Genomic DNA, 18,445 nt, shown 5'->3' on the forward strand with positions numbered 1-18,445 from the left:
ATTATATGCTGGCATGCAAATAAAGATCAATTAACTTTAAAAAATAATAATATTATAGAAGTTGTATGGTGGAGGGGGAGCCCAAAAGGATATGGACCATATCTACTTCACCAAAACATAGCACATAGTACACTGCCTGGTACATAGTAGCCAATATACATTTGGCAAATAAATATATGATGTGACTAAAAGGCCACAAGAGTCTCATAGTGCTTTCTTCATAAATGCCACATGGAGATTTTTTTTATTAGTAGTAATTGTAGTTTTTGTTCATAGATTATGTTTATCACCAGGCTTAATGTTTTTTGGAAGATTTTTGCCATTCCCTGACCCTTTCTCACAAAAGTCTCCTACTAGTGGGACTTGAAAGGCCTTGCTCTGCTCCCCCTTCACTACCTCTGCCACCATCCCATCACTCACACCTACCTACACAAATTATGAAACATTTGCTCCACCTATCTTAGAATAAGCTCATACTGCTACAGGGTACCTTAACATCGTCCCAGGAAACCTGAAGAACAGGTGGGTCCTGGTGGATGGCCATATTCTCTAAATCTTAAATCTATGAGGTTATATAATGCTCACAAGCTTTTTAGCCCCTCCATGATAAAAAAAAAAAAAAAAAAAAAAAAAAAAAAAAAAAAAAAAAAAAAAAAAAAAAAAAAAAAAAAAAAANAAAAAAAAAAAAAAAAAAAAAAAAAAAAAAAAAAAAAAAAAAACAGCCTACTTCCGGTGCTGCGTTATGAGTACGGGAGCCCATCATTCTGATTGCTGGGGTAGACTTTGAAGTAACTAAACTGTTCATTCTTTTCTCTCTCCCTCCTCCCACTAATCCTGCAGCTCGCTGTGGTGATGAAGTTGCTCGTTATTTAGATCACCTTTTGGCGCACACTGCTCCCCATCCTAAACTAGCCCCTACCTCACAGAAGGGAGGGCTAGATCGGTTCCGAGCTGCTGTGCAAACAACCTGCGACTTAATGTCCTTGGTGACCAAGGCCAAGGAACTCCATGTACAGAGTGAGTAATGCCATGACTCACCAGAGTCAGGCACAGGATGACATAAAGCCCAGGATGGGGGCGGGATATTGATTACACATAAGCAGGAACTTTGTTTTGTTCACTGCTTTATCCCCAGCATCTTGGACAGCACCTGGAACATATCAGACACTCAAATATTTGTAAAACAATAAACCAAATACAGTTTTGCTATCCATAATGCTGTAGAGTCTGGTTTAACCAGGGACATGGTAGGAGAGTCAGAACAATAGGCGTGGAGCATATTCAGTTCTATCATCACAGTAAAATGATGGTAAGAAGGAAAAGTTTAGAAAAAATCCTCCTTTGGAAGTAGTTTTGTTTATAGATAAAGCATTGCAAGACGATTACAGGTCAGCTATGCAATGGAAAGGGAGATAGTCTTAAGTAAGTTACAATTGGTTCCATTAGGCCAGTTGTAATTTTTATAGTTGGTCATTCTAGCCATGTAGATCTGTAATTGTCAAATATGATACTCATCCTTCACTGAATACTCTTCCCCATGACCCCTTTCCTCTTTCAGTAATATTTACAGTGGGGGATGTCTTCTACTACACATTATTAGGAGTTGCCATGGTTCCTAAAAGTATTCATTGTTTCTGTGTAGTAGCCACAAATGAAGGGAGAGAAGGGCTCCTTGGCCACACCTAGAAAACCCAAATGTTAACATTATTTAAATAATGAGGATGCTTGAGATGCATGCTCTTGCTGTCTAAAACTTTATTGACCATTACTAACCAAAGATATTAAATATGAACTCTAGGGATTCATTTAACATGTATAAAGGAGAAAAGCTTAGCATGCCCTTTGGGTATACTCACTGGAGAACGGGCTTATGTAAGATGAAGTTTATTGTCATATTTCTTGATTGTGAATCAGGAAAACTTGAGCTTAATTCCTAGCTCTGCTACTTACTTGCTTGAGCTCTGTAACTCTTTGTATATGTAAAATGGTGAAAATGACAAGAGAGTCTCTTCTTAGTGATTATGGGTAAGTATTTCAACAATGTACTGTAAGTAAGAAATCTTAAGAATATCTCAAAGTTGGTCAGCCACTAGATTGTTTTGATTCCCTAGACAAGTTCATCCAATCACCTATTCTCGGGGAAATCCAACCACTAGCCATCAAGTATTTTCTTAGGAATGTCCAGAAAATATAAAATGTAACTGAACCCTTTGTGTTACTTGTGGCATTCTGCCAAAGTTTCAGTGATAGCACCGTCATGGAATTCATTGCACTTAGTAAATTTAATATCTTACATGACCACCTGATGGTATAATTCTAGAAAATCAAATCAAAATATGTTTATTGATTAATTGGACAGTCTTTAAATTATCTAATATTCACATTTCTCTTTTTTGGTATTAACAAGGAAGAAAAAATTTGCCATTCTTGTTTTATAAAGAATTGACTGATATATAACCTCATTCCTGAGGTCAGCTGTGCATTTTTATTGGTCTCTTAGTTAGCTAACCTTCCTAATAAATGTCAACCTCTTGCAGATGTTCACATGTATCTTCCTACAAAGTTATTTCAGCCTTCTCGGCCTTCATTCAAATTACTTGACTCGCCTCAGTCCCCACAAGATGACCAGGTAAATGTACGCTTGAATTATTTCTATTTGTGTGTGCAAAAAAGCCATCTTTATAGAAAATTATAGAACTAGCCATTATGGTTCCTGTTAGTAGCTGATAGTAGGCAAAATACTATCCTGATGAAGATACATGTCCTTTTCAGTTCCGTCTTAAAGTGGACAAGTTTTCCTAAGTACATTTCAAGAAAACTACTTTGCTGTATCATATGTCTTGATGGTTTCACTGTTTTTGCTTTGCTTTTCATCAACATTTAGAGAATTCTTATGTAAAAGTTTTAAAGATAGAAAGATGACTCATTCTAGGGCATATTAAGTGGAGCACTTGTGGACTTAATTTCTTTTCAACATTTCTCAAACTAAAGGTTCCCTCTGTTCGTGTAGAAATGCATCTTCCTAGAGACCAATCTGGGGAGGTAGACTTTGAAGCACTGGTTTCACAATTAAAGGAGACCACAAGCTTACAGGAACAAGCTGATATTCTCTACATGTTGTATACTATGAAGTAAGTGATGGATATTATCAGCATATTTTAATGTTCATATAGAGAGGAAGTATAACATAGTCTTTTTATTCTATAACAAATATCTGAGATAATCCACTTATTAAAAGAAAAGGTTTTTTTAGCTTACGGTTTTGGAGGCTTCAGTTCATGATTTATTTCTTTTGGTTCTGTGGTGAGTCAGCATACCATGGCAGCTGCATGTGGCAAAACCATTCACCTCATGGACAGGATGCAGAAAAGAGAGAGAGAGAAAGAGAGGGAGAGAGAAAAGAGACCAGGATCACATAATCACCTTCAAGGGCATGCCCCCAGTGATCTAAGACCTCCCACAAGGTCTCACCCCTTAAAGTTTCCACCATCTCCCAATAGTACCATGGGCTGGGACTAAACCTTTAACACATGGGCCTTTGGGACAATATTCCAGATCCAGATCATAGCATATAGGAAATGAACACAGCTTTGGAGTTTCACTGATCTGGTTTTGAATACAGGTTTGCAACCTACTCATTCCACAACTTAAAGCCTCAATTTTCCTCATTTACAAAATTTGGATTATACATACCTCATAGAATTATTATAAAAATCTATAAAGTTCCTAATGCCTGGCACATCGTCAGTAATCAATAATTGCCAAAGATTATTATCAGTATTGTGGTTCTTTTTAAAATATTTATTTATTTATTCATTTTAGTTAGTTACAACATCTTTATTTTATTTATTTATTTTTATGTGGTGGTGAGGATCAAACCCAGGACCTCACACATGCTAGGCGAGTGCTCTACCGCTGAGCCACAACCCCAGCCCCAGTATTATGGTTCTTATTAAGCCTCCATTATTTGGTAAAACCTACAGATATATTCTTAACACAAGAGAAAGAAGAATATAGAGGCTTATAGGAAAAAGAAACTAATATTTTCAAATGTATTCTTATGTGTCATGTACCTCCTTAGTACTTTGTATCTTAAACTCAATATGTCCAAATTGATCTTCTCTTTCTTGCTTACCTCTACACAAAAATACCTGCTCTTCCTCCTCTTTTCTTGTTATGGTGAATAGAATATAAAGAGGCAGGATTTATGCCCCCTTCTAAATTTGGAAAAAGGGGCTGTCCATGTAGCTTGGTGTTAGTTTACTTGCCTAGCATGTGCAAGACCCTGGGTTTGATCCCCAGCACTGCAAAAAAATAAAAAAATAAAATGGGCAACAACTAGATATCATGTGCCTTCTGATGTTACTTAAGTACAGAGCATCGCCTATGAAGTTGCTCTTTTTATCATTTGAATATTAATAAGATCTAATTAGCCTATTGTTGCCATTATACAATTCCTCATTAGCTTTTTTCCTAACGATTTTAGCAACTATCAGTGGTGATTGCCCAGATCTACTATTTCATTAGAGGTTTGCCAAATCCTGGTCTTCTAATTCTACACAATGATCTCTTTAATATGCTCATCTTACTAAATCCCTTCTCTTAATTTTTTTTTTTTTTGCTTCACTTAAGCAGGGGGAAAGTTCAGGAGCCTTAATATGGCACATAGGAACCTCTGTGATAAAGTTCCTGCCTCCTTCCAGATTCCACTTTCACCACTTTGTGTCCTATAATTGGTATTCCAGCAACACCAAAGTGCACGTAGTTTTTCATCAACACTATGTTGTCTCATTTCTGTGTCTTAGCTCATGTTCCTCTCTTTGCAAGGACTCTCTCCTTCCTCTTCAGTCTGACTTATACTCAGCTCTTCTCATATCGTCCAAGGAGTCAGCTTGAAACCTTTCACTTTCCTAATCCCTGCTCCTTAAGCATTCCTTGTAATGCAGTACAGACAACTAATACTTTATTGCCATGTTATTGTGTGTGTGTGTGTGTGTGTGTGTGTGTGTGTATCACCTCCATTACACTAAGCTCTTCGAGGACATTGACTGTTTTATTGTAGTCTGAAAACAACCTAGTGCTTGCCTTATAATATGTTCTCAGTATAGGCTGGTCAAACAAATGAACTTCTTCATTTAATCCTTATACTTTTTCTATGAGATGATTGGTACCTACATTTATTGCAGATGGGAGGACCAACTCAGAAAGGTTGATCAACTTTCTGAAGGTCACACAGTTAGGGGAAGAGATGAGATGAAAAACCTTGTTCTCTGACTCCAAAGTTCATGCTATTTTCATCAAACTATCCTATTTAATGAGCAAATGAAAAAGACACAGGTCTTCTGTTAGCTGAAAAGCCATTGAATACCAAAGTAAAAATTTTACATACTCAGTTGTTTAAAAAAAATAACCTTCTGGGTGTGGTGGCACATGCCTGTAATTCTAGCAACTCTGGAGACTGAGGCAGGAGGATAGCAAGTTTGAGGCCAGCCTCAGCAACTTAGTGAGGCTCTAAGCAACTTAGGGAGACCCTGTCTCAAAATAAAAAATAAAAGGGTTGGGCATGTAGCTCAGTGGTAAATCACTCCTGGGTTCAATCCCTAGTACCAAAATAAATAAATAAATAACTCAAAAAAGCCAGGCATGGTGGCACAGACCTGTTGTCCCAGCTACTCAGTGGCTGAGGTGGAAGGATCACCTGATTGTATGAGTTCAAAGCCAATCTGGGTAACATAGCAAGACATATCAAAAATTAGAATAAAAATAATTAAAATAATTCAAATAGTTTTTAGCTATATGGGGCCTGAGTTTTTGTATATGCTTCACCTCAGACTTGTTCATAATAACTAAACCTCAGCCATGAATACTCTAAACCACTGCACCCCTTCAGAATTCACTAACCTAGACATCCCACACAGTGCTGCAGAGGGACATCACCTAGACATTTAACCCTTACCCCAGCTTCTCCATTCCCTCTGACAGTTCCCTTGTCCTTCTCCTTTTCTGAGTGACAGAATCTGGGCCAAGGTCTTCTGAATGATTTCATGTTTTGAGAGACTTCCCTTCTTATGCAACCTGTCAAAGTGCCACCCAGTAAAGCTTATTGTGTGTTACTATTTTTCTTAAAAGCCTGGGTCTTATTTTGGTATCTTTGTTCCTTTCTTTTTTTTCTTTTGTGGTATAGCACTTTATTCAGGTATGTGTCATGTACTTATTAGGTACCAGCACATGCTAAATGCAGGGGAATGGAAAGATAGAGAGAGTGAAAGGAGATAAAGGATAAGGACAGAATAACTGTAGCTTGAATAGAACTTGAAGATTCAGAGGGGTAATTGAGATGGGCAGGCAAAACGTTGCACACAAAAGCTCATGCTCACACCAATTCATATGATCCATGGTTGACCACCTCTTCTGCTCCTACATTGCATCCTAACTTGACCATGACATCTGAGTGAACCCTGTAATCTCCTTGAAACTAATATTCTATATAATATCAGATCACTTCAATAGGGGTTGTGGGCATAGCACAATGCACTGGGTTCCATCCAGCAACACACATATACACATGCACACCCAAAAACTTGACTAGTTTGTGTATGATCATGCTATGTGGCTATGTGATACACTTGGAACTCTATCCAGTTTCCCTGTGTAGACAAGAATAACAGATGTATTTTCCTATGTTTATTGACAGATATTCCTTTTGTGAATTGTATGTTTATAACCGTGAGTTATTTTTTATTTTTCTTATGAATATTAGATTACCCTTTTGTTATACATGTTTCATGTATTTTTCTAAGGAATTTGCCTTTTAACTTTATGTGCCTTTCTCTACATTAAAACTTTAGTTTTTATGTAGTCAAACCTTTTGATCTTTTTATTTTTCTCTTTACTTTGTGGCACTGGAGATTGAGCCCAGCACCTTGCATATGCTAGGCACACACTCTTCAACTGAGTGATACCCCCAACCTGATATTTTCCTCTTTTGGCTTCGAGATTTCTTGCATGCATCAGGGATCTTCTCCCCTTCCAGAATTTAAAAAATGCTTTAAATACCTTTGATAAATTTTTTTTTCATTTTTAATTTTTTGATAAATTTTTTAATGTTTTAGGTCTTTAACCTACCTGGAATTTATTTTTATGTATGTCTTCCTGCTCAATGTGTCTAAAATCAGATTCACTGTACCAGAACATACTGCTTGTCTTTCTTTACTCTGTTTGTGATACCATCATTCTTTCAAATCACCCAGAAATTGTATCATCTTCAAGTCCTCCTTTTCCCTGCCTCTCCCCACATCACCAAATTCCATAGGGAATCACTGGCCAAATCTACACCTTCTAAGACCTTTCAACCTAATTTATCTACTATTGCTTCCACTCACAATGTGAATGCTCTCACCAAAGCTCAGCCTCTGCATGTCTACCTTCATACCTTGATTCATGTTTTTTCCTCTGCCTAGAATATTCTCCTTTGCTATACCACATCTCTATTTATACTTGCAATTCTCTCTATCCATCAAAGTCTAGTTCATCTGTCACCTCCACAAAGTATTCTCTGATCTCTAATAATAGAGATCAGAGATTAATAATAATATTTCCTGATTCTGAGATCTTGTAGCACTTTTTCATACTTTTAAAGTAAATTTGGATAATTTCAGATTTAAAGAAAAGTTTTAAAGATAACACAAAATTTTTCTAGTATCCTTTATCCTGATTCCTCTAGTGTTTCCACTGAGCTTTAATATCTCTCTCTTTTCTCACTGTCTCTATTTCAACCTTATACCACCACAACCACCATCTATACTCAGTCTCTCTCTCTCTCTCTCTCTCTCTCTCACACACACACACACACACACACACACAGAGACAGAGAGAGACACACACATTATTTTTTGAACCATTTGGGAGTGATAGAGTAGATGGGGATCATGTCTAAATTATTCAGTGTGTATTTCCTAAAAATTAGGAATTCTCTTACATAAGCATACTATACTCACCAAAATCAGAAAATAACTTTGAAACAATACTAGTATCTATCTGCAGATCCTATTAAGATCTGTAAGACCATTAATGTATTTACTGCAAAAGAAAATCTAAAAATCATGTATTTCATTCAGTTCTTGTGTATCTTGAATCTCCATTGATCTAAAATAGTTTGAGTCTCATTTTTCATGTTATTGATATTTTTGGAAAAATAAAGATCATTTATCCTGTAGAATCCCCTCAGTCTTGAGTTTTTTGTTTTGTTTTGTTTCTGGTACTGAGGATTGAACTCAGGGGCACTCAACCACTGAGCCACTTCCATACCCCATTTTGTATTTTATTTAGAGACAGGGTTTCTCTGAGTTGCTTAGCACTTTGCAGTTGCTGAGGCTGGCTTTGAACTCACGATCTTCCTATCTTAGCCTCCCAATCCGCTGGGATTACAGGTGTGCACCACCACGCCCTGCTCAGTCTTGATTTCTGTGATGCTTTATCACGAGTAAATTCAGGTTATGCTTTTTTTTTTTTTCAGGAATACCCCTGAGTGATGCCAAGTTCTCTGAGTGTCATGTCAGGAGGCACATAATGTTGACTAGTCCAATTGCTAGTAGTATTAACTTTGATCACTTGGTTTGATCAGTTGGTTAAGACAGTAGCTTCAAGATTCCTTCACTGTAAAGTTATTATCTTTTGAAATAAAAAAAATAAATCTTGTAGAGCTATACCTTGAGACTGTAAATATGCTATTATTTTTTCAAACTTTAACTCACTTGATTTGTATCCATTGATGACCTCCTGTAGTATTTATTTCTTCTTTTTTTTTTCTTTTGGTACCGGGGACTTAACTCAGGCACGTGACCACTGAGCCACATCCCCAGCTCTATTTAGTATTTTATTGAGAGACAGGGTCTCACTGAGTTGCTTAGCATTTGGCTGTTGCTGAGGCTGGCTTTAAGCTCGAAATCCTCCTGCCTCAGCCTCCTGAGCTGTTGGGATTATAGGTGTGCACCACTGCACCTGGCTAACCTCTTGTAGTATTTCATGTTTTTTTAAAAAAATTGATATATTAAATAGACAATACATTCTCATGATCGAAATTTTTTAAATACAAAAGAAAATATAATGAATGGGTAAAAGATCTTTCCCCACCTCTAGATACCCAGTTCCCCCCTTCACAGGCAACCAGTATATTTGTGTGTGTGTGCAACCTCCAGGGATATTTTATGCTTATTATGTAAATGCAGACATCTGTATTTTATCCCTATTTTGCCCAAATTTAGTATAGTATATACACGGCTGTATACCATGCTTTTTTCACTGAAACTTTGTATCATGACACAGATTGCTCATCCATATGTCAGGGGATTGATACTAACTGGCTGGCTGTTGGCTAGAATCTCATTACCTACAGGTGGAATAACAGCAAATAACCTCCCCATGTGTGTCTCTATTTTCTGACAGCATGAATACTGGGTTCTAAGAGTATGTGTCCCAGAGAAGACCAGGTAGAAGCCGTGTTGCTTTTTATGACAGCCTCAGAAATCATATGGTGTCACTTTTACCTTAGTCAAAAGCATGCCTGGGCTCAAGTAGGGGGAATACAGACCCCACTTCTTTTATTTTTTAACTGGTTAATTAATTTGTTTAACCATTCATTCATTTGCAGTACTAGATATTATACCTAGGTCCTCTCACTACTAGGCAAGTTTTCTACTAACTAAGCTACATCCCAAATCCTTTTTTATTTTTCATCTTGAGATGATCTTCCTATGCTGCTGAGGATGGTTTCGAACTTATGATCCTCCTACCTCAGCCTCCTGAGTTGCTGAGATTACAGGTGTGGGCCACCACGCCTGGCTAGATCTACTTTATATTTTCTTAGTAGCTGTATTGAATTCTATTATTTCACTGTACTATAATTTATTAAACCAGTCTTTTTTTTTAAATTTTAATATTTATTTATTTACTTTTTTAGTTTTTGGCGGACACAACATCTTTGTTTGTATGTGGTGCTGAGGATCGAACCCGGGCCGCACGCATGCCAGGCGAGCGCGTTACCACTTGAGCCACATCCCCAGCCCAAACCAGTCTTCTATTGATGAACATTTGTGTATTATCCATCACAATGTTTATAGTGAAAAACCTTTAATCATATATCATTTCACATGTGTGGAAGGAATTTATCCTCCAGAAAACCAGAAATTGGACTGATAGGTTAAAGAATATAGGTATTTTTAAGTGTATAATGGCTTTTTGTATACTCTCTGTATCATACATATCTCTTTCACCATCCATTTTAGAGCTCTTTCATTATCCCAAAGAGAATTTCTATTCCTTTTATCCATTAACTTCCAATCCCTCCATCTCCCAGCCCTTGGCAACCAACCATTAATCTATTTCTTGCTTCTACAAATTTGCCTATTTTGGACATTTTATATAAATGGAGTCATACAATATGTGGTCCTTTGTAACAATTATCTTTCATTTAGCAAAGTATTTTCAAGGTTCACTTCTGTTGTAGCATGTATCAATTCTTCATTTATTTGCAAATACCTGTAGGACTCTGCCACATTTTATTTATCTATTTATCAGTTCATGGACATTTGAATTATTTCTACTTTTTTGGCAAATTGAATAATGCTAGTATAAACATTCACATACAAGTTAATGTGGACATATGCTTTCATTTCTCTTGGATAAGAGTAGAAATGCTGAGTCATGGTAACTATGTTTAACCATTGTAGGCACCACAAGGCTGTTTTCCAGTATTTTTGATATTAATATATATTTCCAGAAAGCCCTCCAGATGGATCACCCCAATTTTTATACCTACTAGGAACATATGGAAAGTGCCTGTTTTAACCAATGCAGTGTTATCAAATTTGGAAACTTTTGACAACTTGATATATTAAAAATCTTATCTTGGTATAATGTTAATTTTAATTTTTATTATTGTGGGTGAGGTAGAGCAACCTTTCCTATATTTAATTCCTGCCAGTATTTGTTTTGTCAGGTTTTCTTTTGTTGTTTCTTATTTTCTGATCTATTTACCAGAGGTCTTTATGTATGTAAAGAGAATTGGCCCTACGAAGTGCCAATATTTTCCCATTTTTGTAATTTGTCCTATACTTTGCATACAGTGGTTTTTGAGATCAAAGGTTTTTTTGTTGTTTTATGTGTACAAATGTATTAACGTTTTTATGGCTTCAAACATGTGTTCCATAGTTTAAAAGTCCTCTTCCCTCCAAAGTTATAAACAAATTCTCCCATATTTTTCTAGTTTCTTTACATTTAGATCTTTGATACATTTTGAATTATGGTATATACAGTGTAAAGTATAGATCCAACCTTTTTCAAGATGGCTACTTGATTGTCTTAACATCATGTAATAAATAATCTGCCTTTATCACATATTAAATTCCAAATTTCAGAGAACTTTGTATGTCTTTTATGGCCCTTCATAGTTGATTGTGTTATAGTAATTTTGTGCCAATAATGTATATGTATCCTTTAAAAATAAACACACATCCTTCTTATTTCTTCATTAGTTCCTGAAGTACAATCATACTTTCTGAACTTCCAGTAGGTAAACTAAATCTGTCTTTAGAGGCCTGTAAAGAGGGTAAAATAATGCATTTTGTCCAAGTATAAATGAAACTAAGAAATTATTGGCTAGGTATTTGCCTTTTAGGTTGACTATTTATCATAGTTTTATAAGGGTTTCTAGTAAATAGTATTAGTTTCCTGATGAAGGGAGGCCTATCAAAAATAGGTATATCCTGGTGGAGGTTGTGGCTCAGTGGTAGAGCACTTGCCTAGCACGTGTGAGGCACTGGATTCTATCCTTAGCACCATATAACAAATAAAATAAAGGCATGCTGTCCAAATACAACTACAAAAAAAGAATTTAAAACAATAGATATATCCATTATAACACTGAAAGATAAGATTGTTGTTGGATACTTTACTTTTAATTAATATACTTCTGTCTTTAAAATTCCAGAGGACCTGACTGGGACACTGAATTATATGAAGAAGGGGGTGCTACAGTCAGAGAGCTTCTTACTGAACTATATGGCAAAGTTGGAGAAATTCGTCATTGGGGCCTGATTAGATACATCTCTGGGATATTAAGGAAGAAAGTGGAAGCACTTGATGAAGTACTATAAACTCTTGAATTTATGTCATGTCTAAATGGGCATGCTTTTTTTCCCTTGGTTCTTTTTAGTTATAAGTAACATAGGGTTACATATATGTAATATAGGGTTCAATTATAAAAGCATGGAATATAATTTGCTTTAATTCAGTCCCTATTACTTCCTTTTCCCTCCCCTCCTACCTCCCCCTGTTCCCTTTCCTCTACTGATCTTTCTGATATTTGCTTACAGTTTTTTTTAAATTATTGTCTTGTGGATGTATATAATGGTAAGATTCACTGTGGCATACTTATATATGTATGAAGGAAAGTTAGATTCATTCCATTATTGTCCCCTTATCCCATCCCTCCTCCCTCTCCCTCAATCCCCTTCATCAACTCCACTGATCTTTCCTTTATTTTGATGAAATCCCTCCTACACTTTCTTTTTCTTTTATTGTACTAGCTTCTGCACATCAAAGAAAACATTTGACCTTTGACTTTCTGGATCTGGCTTATTTCAGTTAGCATGATAATCTCCAGTTTCATCCATTTACCAACAAATGGGTGTGCTTTTTTAAAGTTAGTTTTAGGGATGGAGGTGTAGCTCAGTGGTAGAGTGCTTGCCTAGCATACATAAAGCCCCAGATTCCATTCCGACTGCTGGAAAAAAAAAAAATTGGTTTCCTTAATTGTTTTTAAGGCAACCACATTCTCTAATCATTATATATGGCTTTTTTTCACATATACAGTTTCTGATATTCAGTTACATTTCTGTTAGTGACAAATGTATATTACTGAACCATAATAACTATAGACTTTTGAGGTGCTATAAACTATAAGAATTCTACATCCTAAGAATGAATTTACACTAAACTAAAAGTACCTACCTCCAAGGAGGTAGGAGTTCCTTCCTAGAAATCCCTCTTTTCTGATCTTCATGGTATTTCCTGAGGAAGAGAGTTTGGTGTGTTATTAGGTTAGGGGAACTCAAAGGTTTCTAGGCTAAGAAGAGAAACGTTTGTGGAAATCTGAGGTTTTATGGAAAGGATAATGTCATGCTGTCTCTTCTTAGGCCTGCACAGACCTTCTATCCCACCAGAAACATTTGACAGTGGGACTCCCTCCAGAACCTCGAGAAAAGACCATCTCTGCGTGAGTATGGCATTTGGTTAGGTTTGATAAGGTTTCTCTGAGCCTTTAAGGAACTGTGTGAACTTATACAATTCTATTGCCTTAATCTGTCCATTGATGACAACATCCTCCATACACACTTCTGTCCGAGACATTCAGCAGGAAAATACTGGGAATAACAGGGCATGAGTAAATTAAAGAGAACAACTAACACGGAGTAGTGTTTAAACTTTTCTTTTCTTATTAGTATTTCCTAAACCTCTCTTCAAAAAAAGCACAACAAAACATGCAGGTCACTGTAAATTGGCACCCATAGTCAACTAACCATCCTCTGAGAGAGGAAGTAGAAGAAGGTGTCTGGCTAGAGTACAGGGCTGATGATGCAACTCTATGCTGCTTAATAAGTGATAAAAGTGGTAGAAGTCAAGGTCAAAGTGGGGAAATGGGTACTTTTAGAGCAGAGTGAGGTGGCAACCTTGGAAGAACAGTATCATCAAACTGCTCCTGCCTCAGTTCTGCCACAACCTCCAATTGGCAGCAGTACCCTCAGATAGGCTAGGACTGGAGAGGGTGGGAAGAAGGGTGAAAGGCTAGAATGGAACATTTTATTTCTTACACAAGTTTTCCCTTTGTCACAAGCCATACCAGTAAAACTCATCTGCACTAAATCTGTCTAATTTCATGTCCTGCCAGTGCCAATGTATAAATCTGCAAGCAGGTTGTATTTCCAAGAAATATTTTTAGAAGGTTTCTAACTTCATTCATAACTGATCTGCAAAATACATTTTTCTATGAGGGAGTAATTTAAAACAGGATGTTTATCCTGACTGCCAGTTCTACTTCAGTAGCCAGTATAGTGAAAAGTTCATTTTGTAAACAAAATATGTTCTAGATATAGAGTTGAATCAGGAATAAATGAGAAATAAGTGATCAGGGATGCCTTTGCTGATGTCTACGTTCTACCTTCTTCCTATTCCATGCCCATGGTTTCTGTTGCCTGTAATATCCAGTTTAAACTCCTGATGAAGACTTGGGGAGACATGTCCTAGGACCATGCATCAGGTTCCATGTGTAAAATCCCAGTTATGCTTTAGGAAAATATCCCTATCCTTGAGTGTTAATGTGCTTAGGAAGTCATAGTACAATACCACAGATAGGGTGGTTTAATCAACAGAAAAGAAATGTATTCTCTCACATTTCTGGAGGCTAGAAGTTCACATCACTGTATCAGTGGGGTTGGTTCATTCTGAAGGCTGTGAAGGACTTTTTTCCAGGAATCTTTTCTTGTGGGTAGCCATCTTATTTCTTATGTCTCTTCACATTTCTTCCCTCCACACATTTTCATGTCTAAATTTCCCTTTTTTATAAAGATACTAGTCATATTGGATTAGGGTGAACTCCAGTGACATTACTTTAACATAGCCACCTCTAAAGAGCATATGAGCAAATAAGGTTACACTCTCCAGTACAAGTGTTGGATTTCAACTTATGAATTTGGGAGCAATACAATTCAGCCCATAACACTTTGCTCCTGGAAAACCACCTTTTATGACAAAGTAGATCGGTTTTGTTACACTATAAATAATCCAAAAAAGATGTCATATTCCCATATGTGTCAATAAGAGAGTCACCGGTGTGTTAAATAGCTATTAACATTAGAAAGGTAACCATATGGCTATAAAGAAATACATAATATTTATATTTAATTTAGTGTGTGTCTGTATATATATGTGAACTAATGAAACTTGAAAATGAATATGTGACTGCAAACACAAATGGTTTCCAAAAAGCACAACTTAGTGTATTTCTTTATAGCCATAATAGTTAACCTTTCTAATGTTATTGACTAACCATGAAAGACTAGTTCTGGAAGGATATCATGGATAACTTTTAAATAAAAATGTTTAGGAGAAGGAAAATCTAGGTGTATAGAGGAAAAAGCAAGCTCCTCTGAGTTGATATAGGCCAGAGTGGTTTAGGGAGGCAATGAATGAACTCTGGAAATGAAAAGAACCAAAATGCTACTGGTAATAATGAGGTATTGAGGCAATAACCTGGACTTAGTAAGAGGTTTTTTAAAATTTATTTATGTTTAAGTGGGTGTAGATTTTTTTTTTACTTTTTTCTTCTTCAGACCTCTGCCCTATGAGGCACTTACTCAGCTGATAGATGAAGCCAGTGAAGGGGACATGAGTATTTCAATCCTTACACAGGTAAGCAGAATTGTAATGCCTAATATGCTGATTAATATTTAAAAATTAGTTTTCAGTTAGGATAGCAATTTGTAAAGACAACAAAATAGGCATTGTGAGGCCTCATGCATATTTTTTTTGTCTATATCCATCTGTGCACAGGAAATAATGGTATATCTAGCCATGTATATGCGAACCCAGCCTGGCCTCTTTGCAGAAATGTTTCGACTTCGAATTGGTCTGATCATACAAGTTATGGCAACAGAACTGGCCCACTCCCTTCGATGCTCAGGTACTCAATTCAGTAACTATTTTTAGGCAGAATTCACTTTTCATGTAGATCAATGGAGTTTGGCATCAGGAGGGAAAGAAAGCTAAAATATTTTTACCTATATCTCAGAAGCTGTGTAAGGCAATCTTGTTCTCATGTCTTAGTCACTACTATGCAAGTGAAAGGACTTATTTGATAACACTTTTGTATATTGATTCTGTAACTTCAAAATGCCACATCTTAGGGGCTCTGCACTCGAAATTCTTCCTATCTGCTAACTTCATTCCTCCCAACTCCTCAGAGTGTGTTGGAGAATACTGGAGTGTGACATACTGGGTTTGGTTCTGATTCAGGCAGTGGAGCTTCAGGACACCAAAGTTAAGTCACTATATCAGTAGATATAGGATCAGTATCCTATCTCTCTAGTCAACATCATGATTGATAAAGGAAGACAATATTTTTATTAATATTTGTCTAAAAATACTCTCTTTGAAATTAATAATAGTTGTATTTGTCAAGATAAGTTTTAGTTGGAAAAGTATTTGGGGCCTGTGGAAGCTATAGATAATTGTATAAAGTGGAGGCAGAACTCCCCACCATGACTCTGTTTTCCATTGATATTTGTTTGATTTCAACACGAATCGCAAAATAATAGAGACAGGGATGGCGCAGAAAAATAAAATCACAATTGAAAAAACTCACAACCGAAGCTCATTGTTTTGGTTAAATTTGCCCAAAATACTTTTAATTGAGGTGTTAATGGATATCTAAATTGATTGGTTTTAATGAAGCCTAAATCAAACATATGAAATAATTTACATTTAAATAGCCCTTCAAAAGAAGAGAACTAATAACTATTTTATACCTATCATATGCTAGTCATTGTACTTTTTGCTTTATATCTACACACCTTTTGATATTTAATCCTTATAACAATTCTGTAAGGAATGTAATCCCACTTTTGCCAATAAGGAAAAGGAAATTCAAAGAGGTTAAGTAACTTGTTCAAAGTAATATAGCTAGTAAGTAGTATAATTTGAGTTCAAGTATGTCTCACTTTAAATGATATCCAGTTCAGATTTCATTATTAAAAATAAATGTATTATATAGTATTCTCCAGCTGTGGTATCAAGGGATGTTTTATGAGAGGTTGTAGCTGTTCCATAGTAAACCTCAGCAAGGGATAACCTCCCCAACATTCTTTGCTTTTCCTTGATCGCCTGTAATGGATTTATTCCCCTGTGGATTCATCAAGACCATGGCTCTTTAGTTCTTTGTAGAACTAAGTCATGATCTCCAGGTTTGATATATAAGACCCTCAATAGTCTGCCTTTTACCTACTATTTTAATAGTGCTTCCCACTATTTTTATAAATCCCCTTCCTTGGAGATCAATATATGTCCTCTGATTTCCAAAGCACTTCTTATCTATGCCTCTCTTTTGGCATGTAATATATACAGTGTTTTATTGTTGTTTATCTTGTTTGCATGTTACGTCTCTCCCAAATGATCAGCCTCTCAAGGTAAAACAACATGCCATACCTGTTTTCACTAACATTGTTTAAAATAATGACCTTCATGTAGTAAACTCTTTAACTAGTTCTGATGTTGATGAACAACTTCAAGTTACCCTCTCAGTATTCTTTTATAACTTCATGGATTTCATATCTATTCTCTTTTAACTGTCTATTTCTAGGTTGAGAAGTTTTCAGTATTTTATTTGTATATATATATATGCATTCCTTGACTTTCTCTGAATGTCCTCCAGTTCAATTTTTCTTTCATTCTTCTCACTTTCAAATAAAGATTCTACCGAGTACCCTAATGGTATGGAAGTGGGTGACAGCAAAATTTATGGCCTGGCTAATCCATAAACTGGATTGTCAGTCCCTAAATAATTAAGAGTCTATTGCAGTATGAATAGTTAAGTGTATGGTTCTAGAAATATATTCTGTAATTCTCACCTTCCAAACAAGTGACTCAGAAATTCTAAGCAAGAGGCCTAGCACAGTGGCACATGCCTGTAATCCCAGCAGCTAGGGAGGCTGAGGTAGGAGGACATGAGTTCAAAGCCAGCCTCAGCAACTTAGTAAGGAACTAAGGTATTCAGTGACACCCTGTCTCTAAATAAAATATAAAAATGGCTTGGGGATGTGGCTCAGTGGTAAAGTGCCCCTGGGCTCAATCCTCAGTACCAAAAAAAAAAAAAGAAGAAGAAGAAGGGAAAAGAAAGAAGAAATTCTAAGCAATAAAGGAAATAGAGGAGTTGAAGGTATATAGCTCAGTGGTACTGGGCTGTTGAGCATGTGCAAGGTCCTGCTTCCAATCCCCAGCACCAAAGAAAAAGAGAAAGGAGTTGGGGAGGAAGGAAGGAAGGGTGAGAGAAGGAGGGAAAAGGAAAGGAGGGAAATGGATTAAAATAGGGAGAGTATTATAGACAAATTAGAATTCCTTTTTTCTCTGTCCTATGATTCTGCTAGCTGAAGAAGCCACAGAGGGCCTAATGAATCTCAGTCCTTCAGCCATGAAGAACCTCCTACATCACATTCTCAGTGGCAAGGAGTTTGGTGTGGAACGAAGTGGTAAGATTAAATAACTGCATTTCCATCTCAGAGTGGTTAGTTTAAATGTCTCATTAGTATTAAAATGTTTTTCATTTGATAACTGTCATTCTGACTGTAGTGAGATGAAATCTTAGAGTAGTTTTGATTTGCATTTCTCTAATTACTAG

General features: G+C 36.3%; 1 protein-coding gene across 7 annotated transcripts in view; it reads left to right on the forward strand.

The window, feature by feature from the left end:
- The window catches only part of Phka1 (phosphorylase kinase regulatory subunit alpha 1), a 109,263-nt gene that overhangs the window by 69,762 nt on the left and 21,056 nt on the right, over positions 1-18,445 (forward strand). For 4 of the 7 annotated variants that reach the window (XM_015501616.2, XM_015501614.2, XM_015501615.2 and 1 more), the window contains 8 exons: positions 841-1,017; positions 2,538-2,629; positions 2,992-3,131; positions 11,987-12,143; positions 13,194-13,273; positions 15,387-15,465; positions 15,607-15,736; positions 18,195-18,296. In XM_015501616.2, the coding sequence (XP_015357102.1) occupies positions 841-1,017; positions 2,538-2,629; positions 2,992-3,131; positions 11,987-12,143; positions 13,194-13,273; positions 15,387-15,465; positions 15,607-15,736; positions 18,195-18,296 (957 nt within the window). Of the gene's footprint in view, positions 1-840; positions 1,018-2,537; positions 2,630-2,991; positions 3,132-11,986; positions 12,144-13,193; positions 13,274-15,386; positions 15,466-15,606; positions 15,737-18,194; positions 18,297-18,445 lie in introns of those variants that run through there. The other 3 variants (XM_015501618.2, XM_015501617.2, XR_007345016.1) reach the window with 2 other exon arrangements.

This window comes from Marmota marmota, unplaced genomic scaffold (assembly GCF_001458135.2).
Source record: "Marmota marmota marmota unplaced genomic scaffold, marMar, whole genome shotgun sequence".
NCBI lineage: Eukaryota > Metazoa > Chordata > Mammalia > Rodentia > Sciuridae > Marmota > Marmota marmota.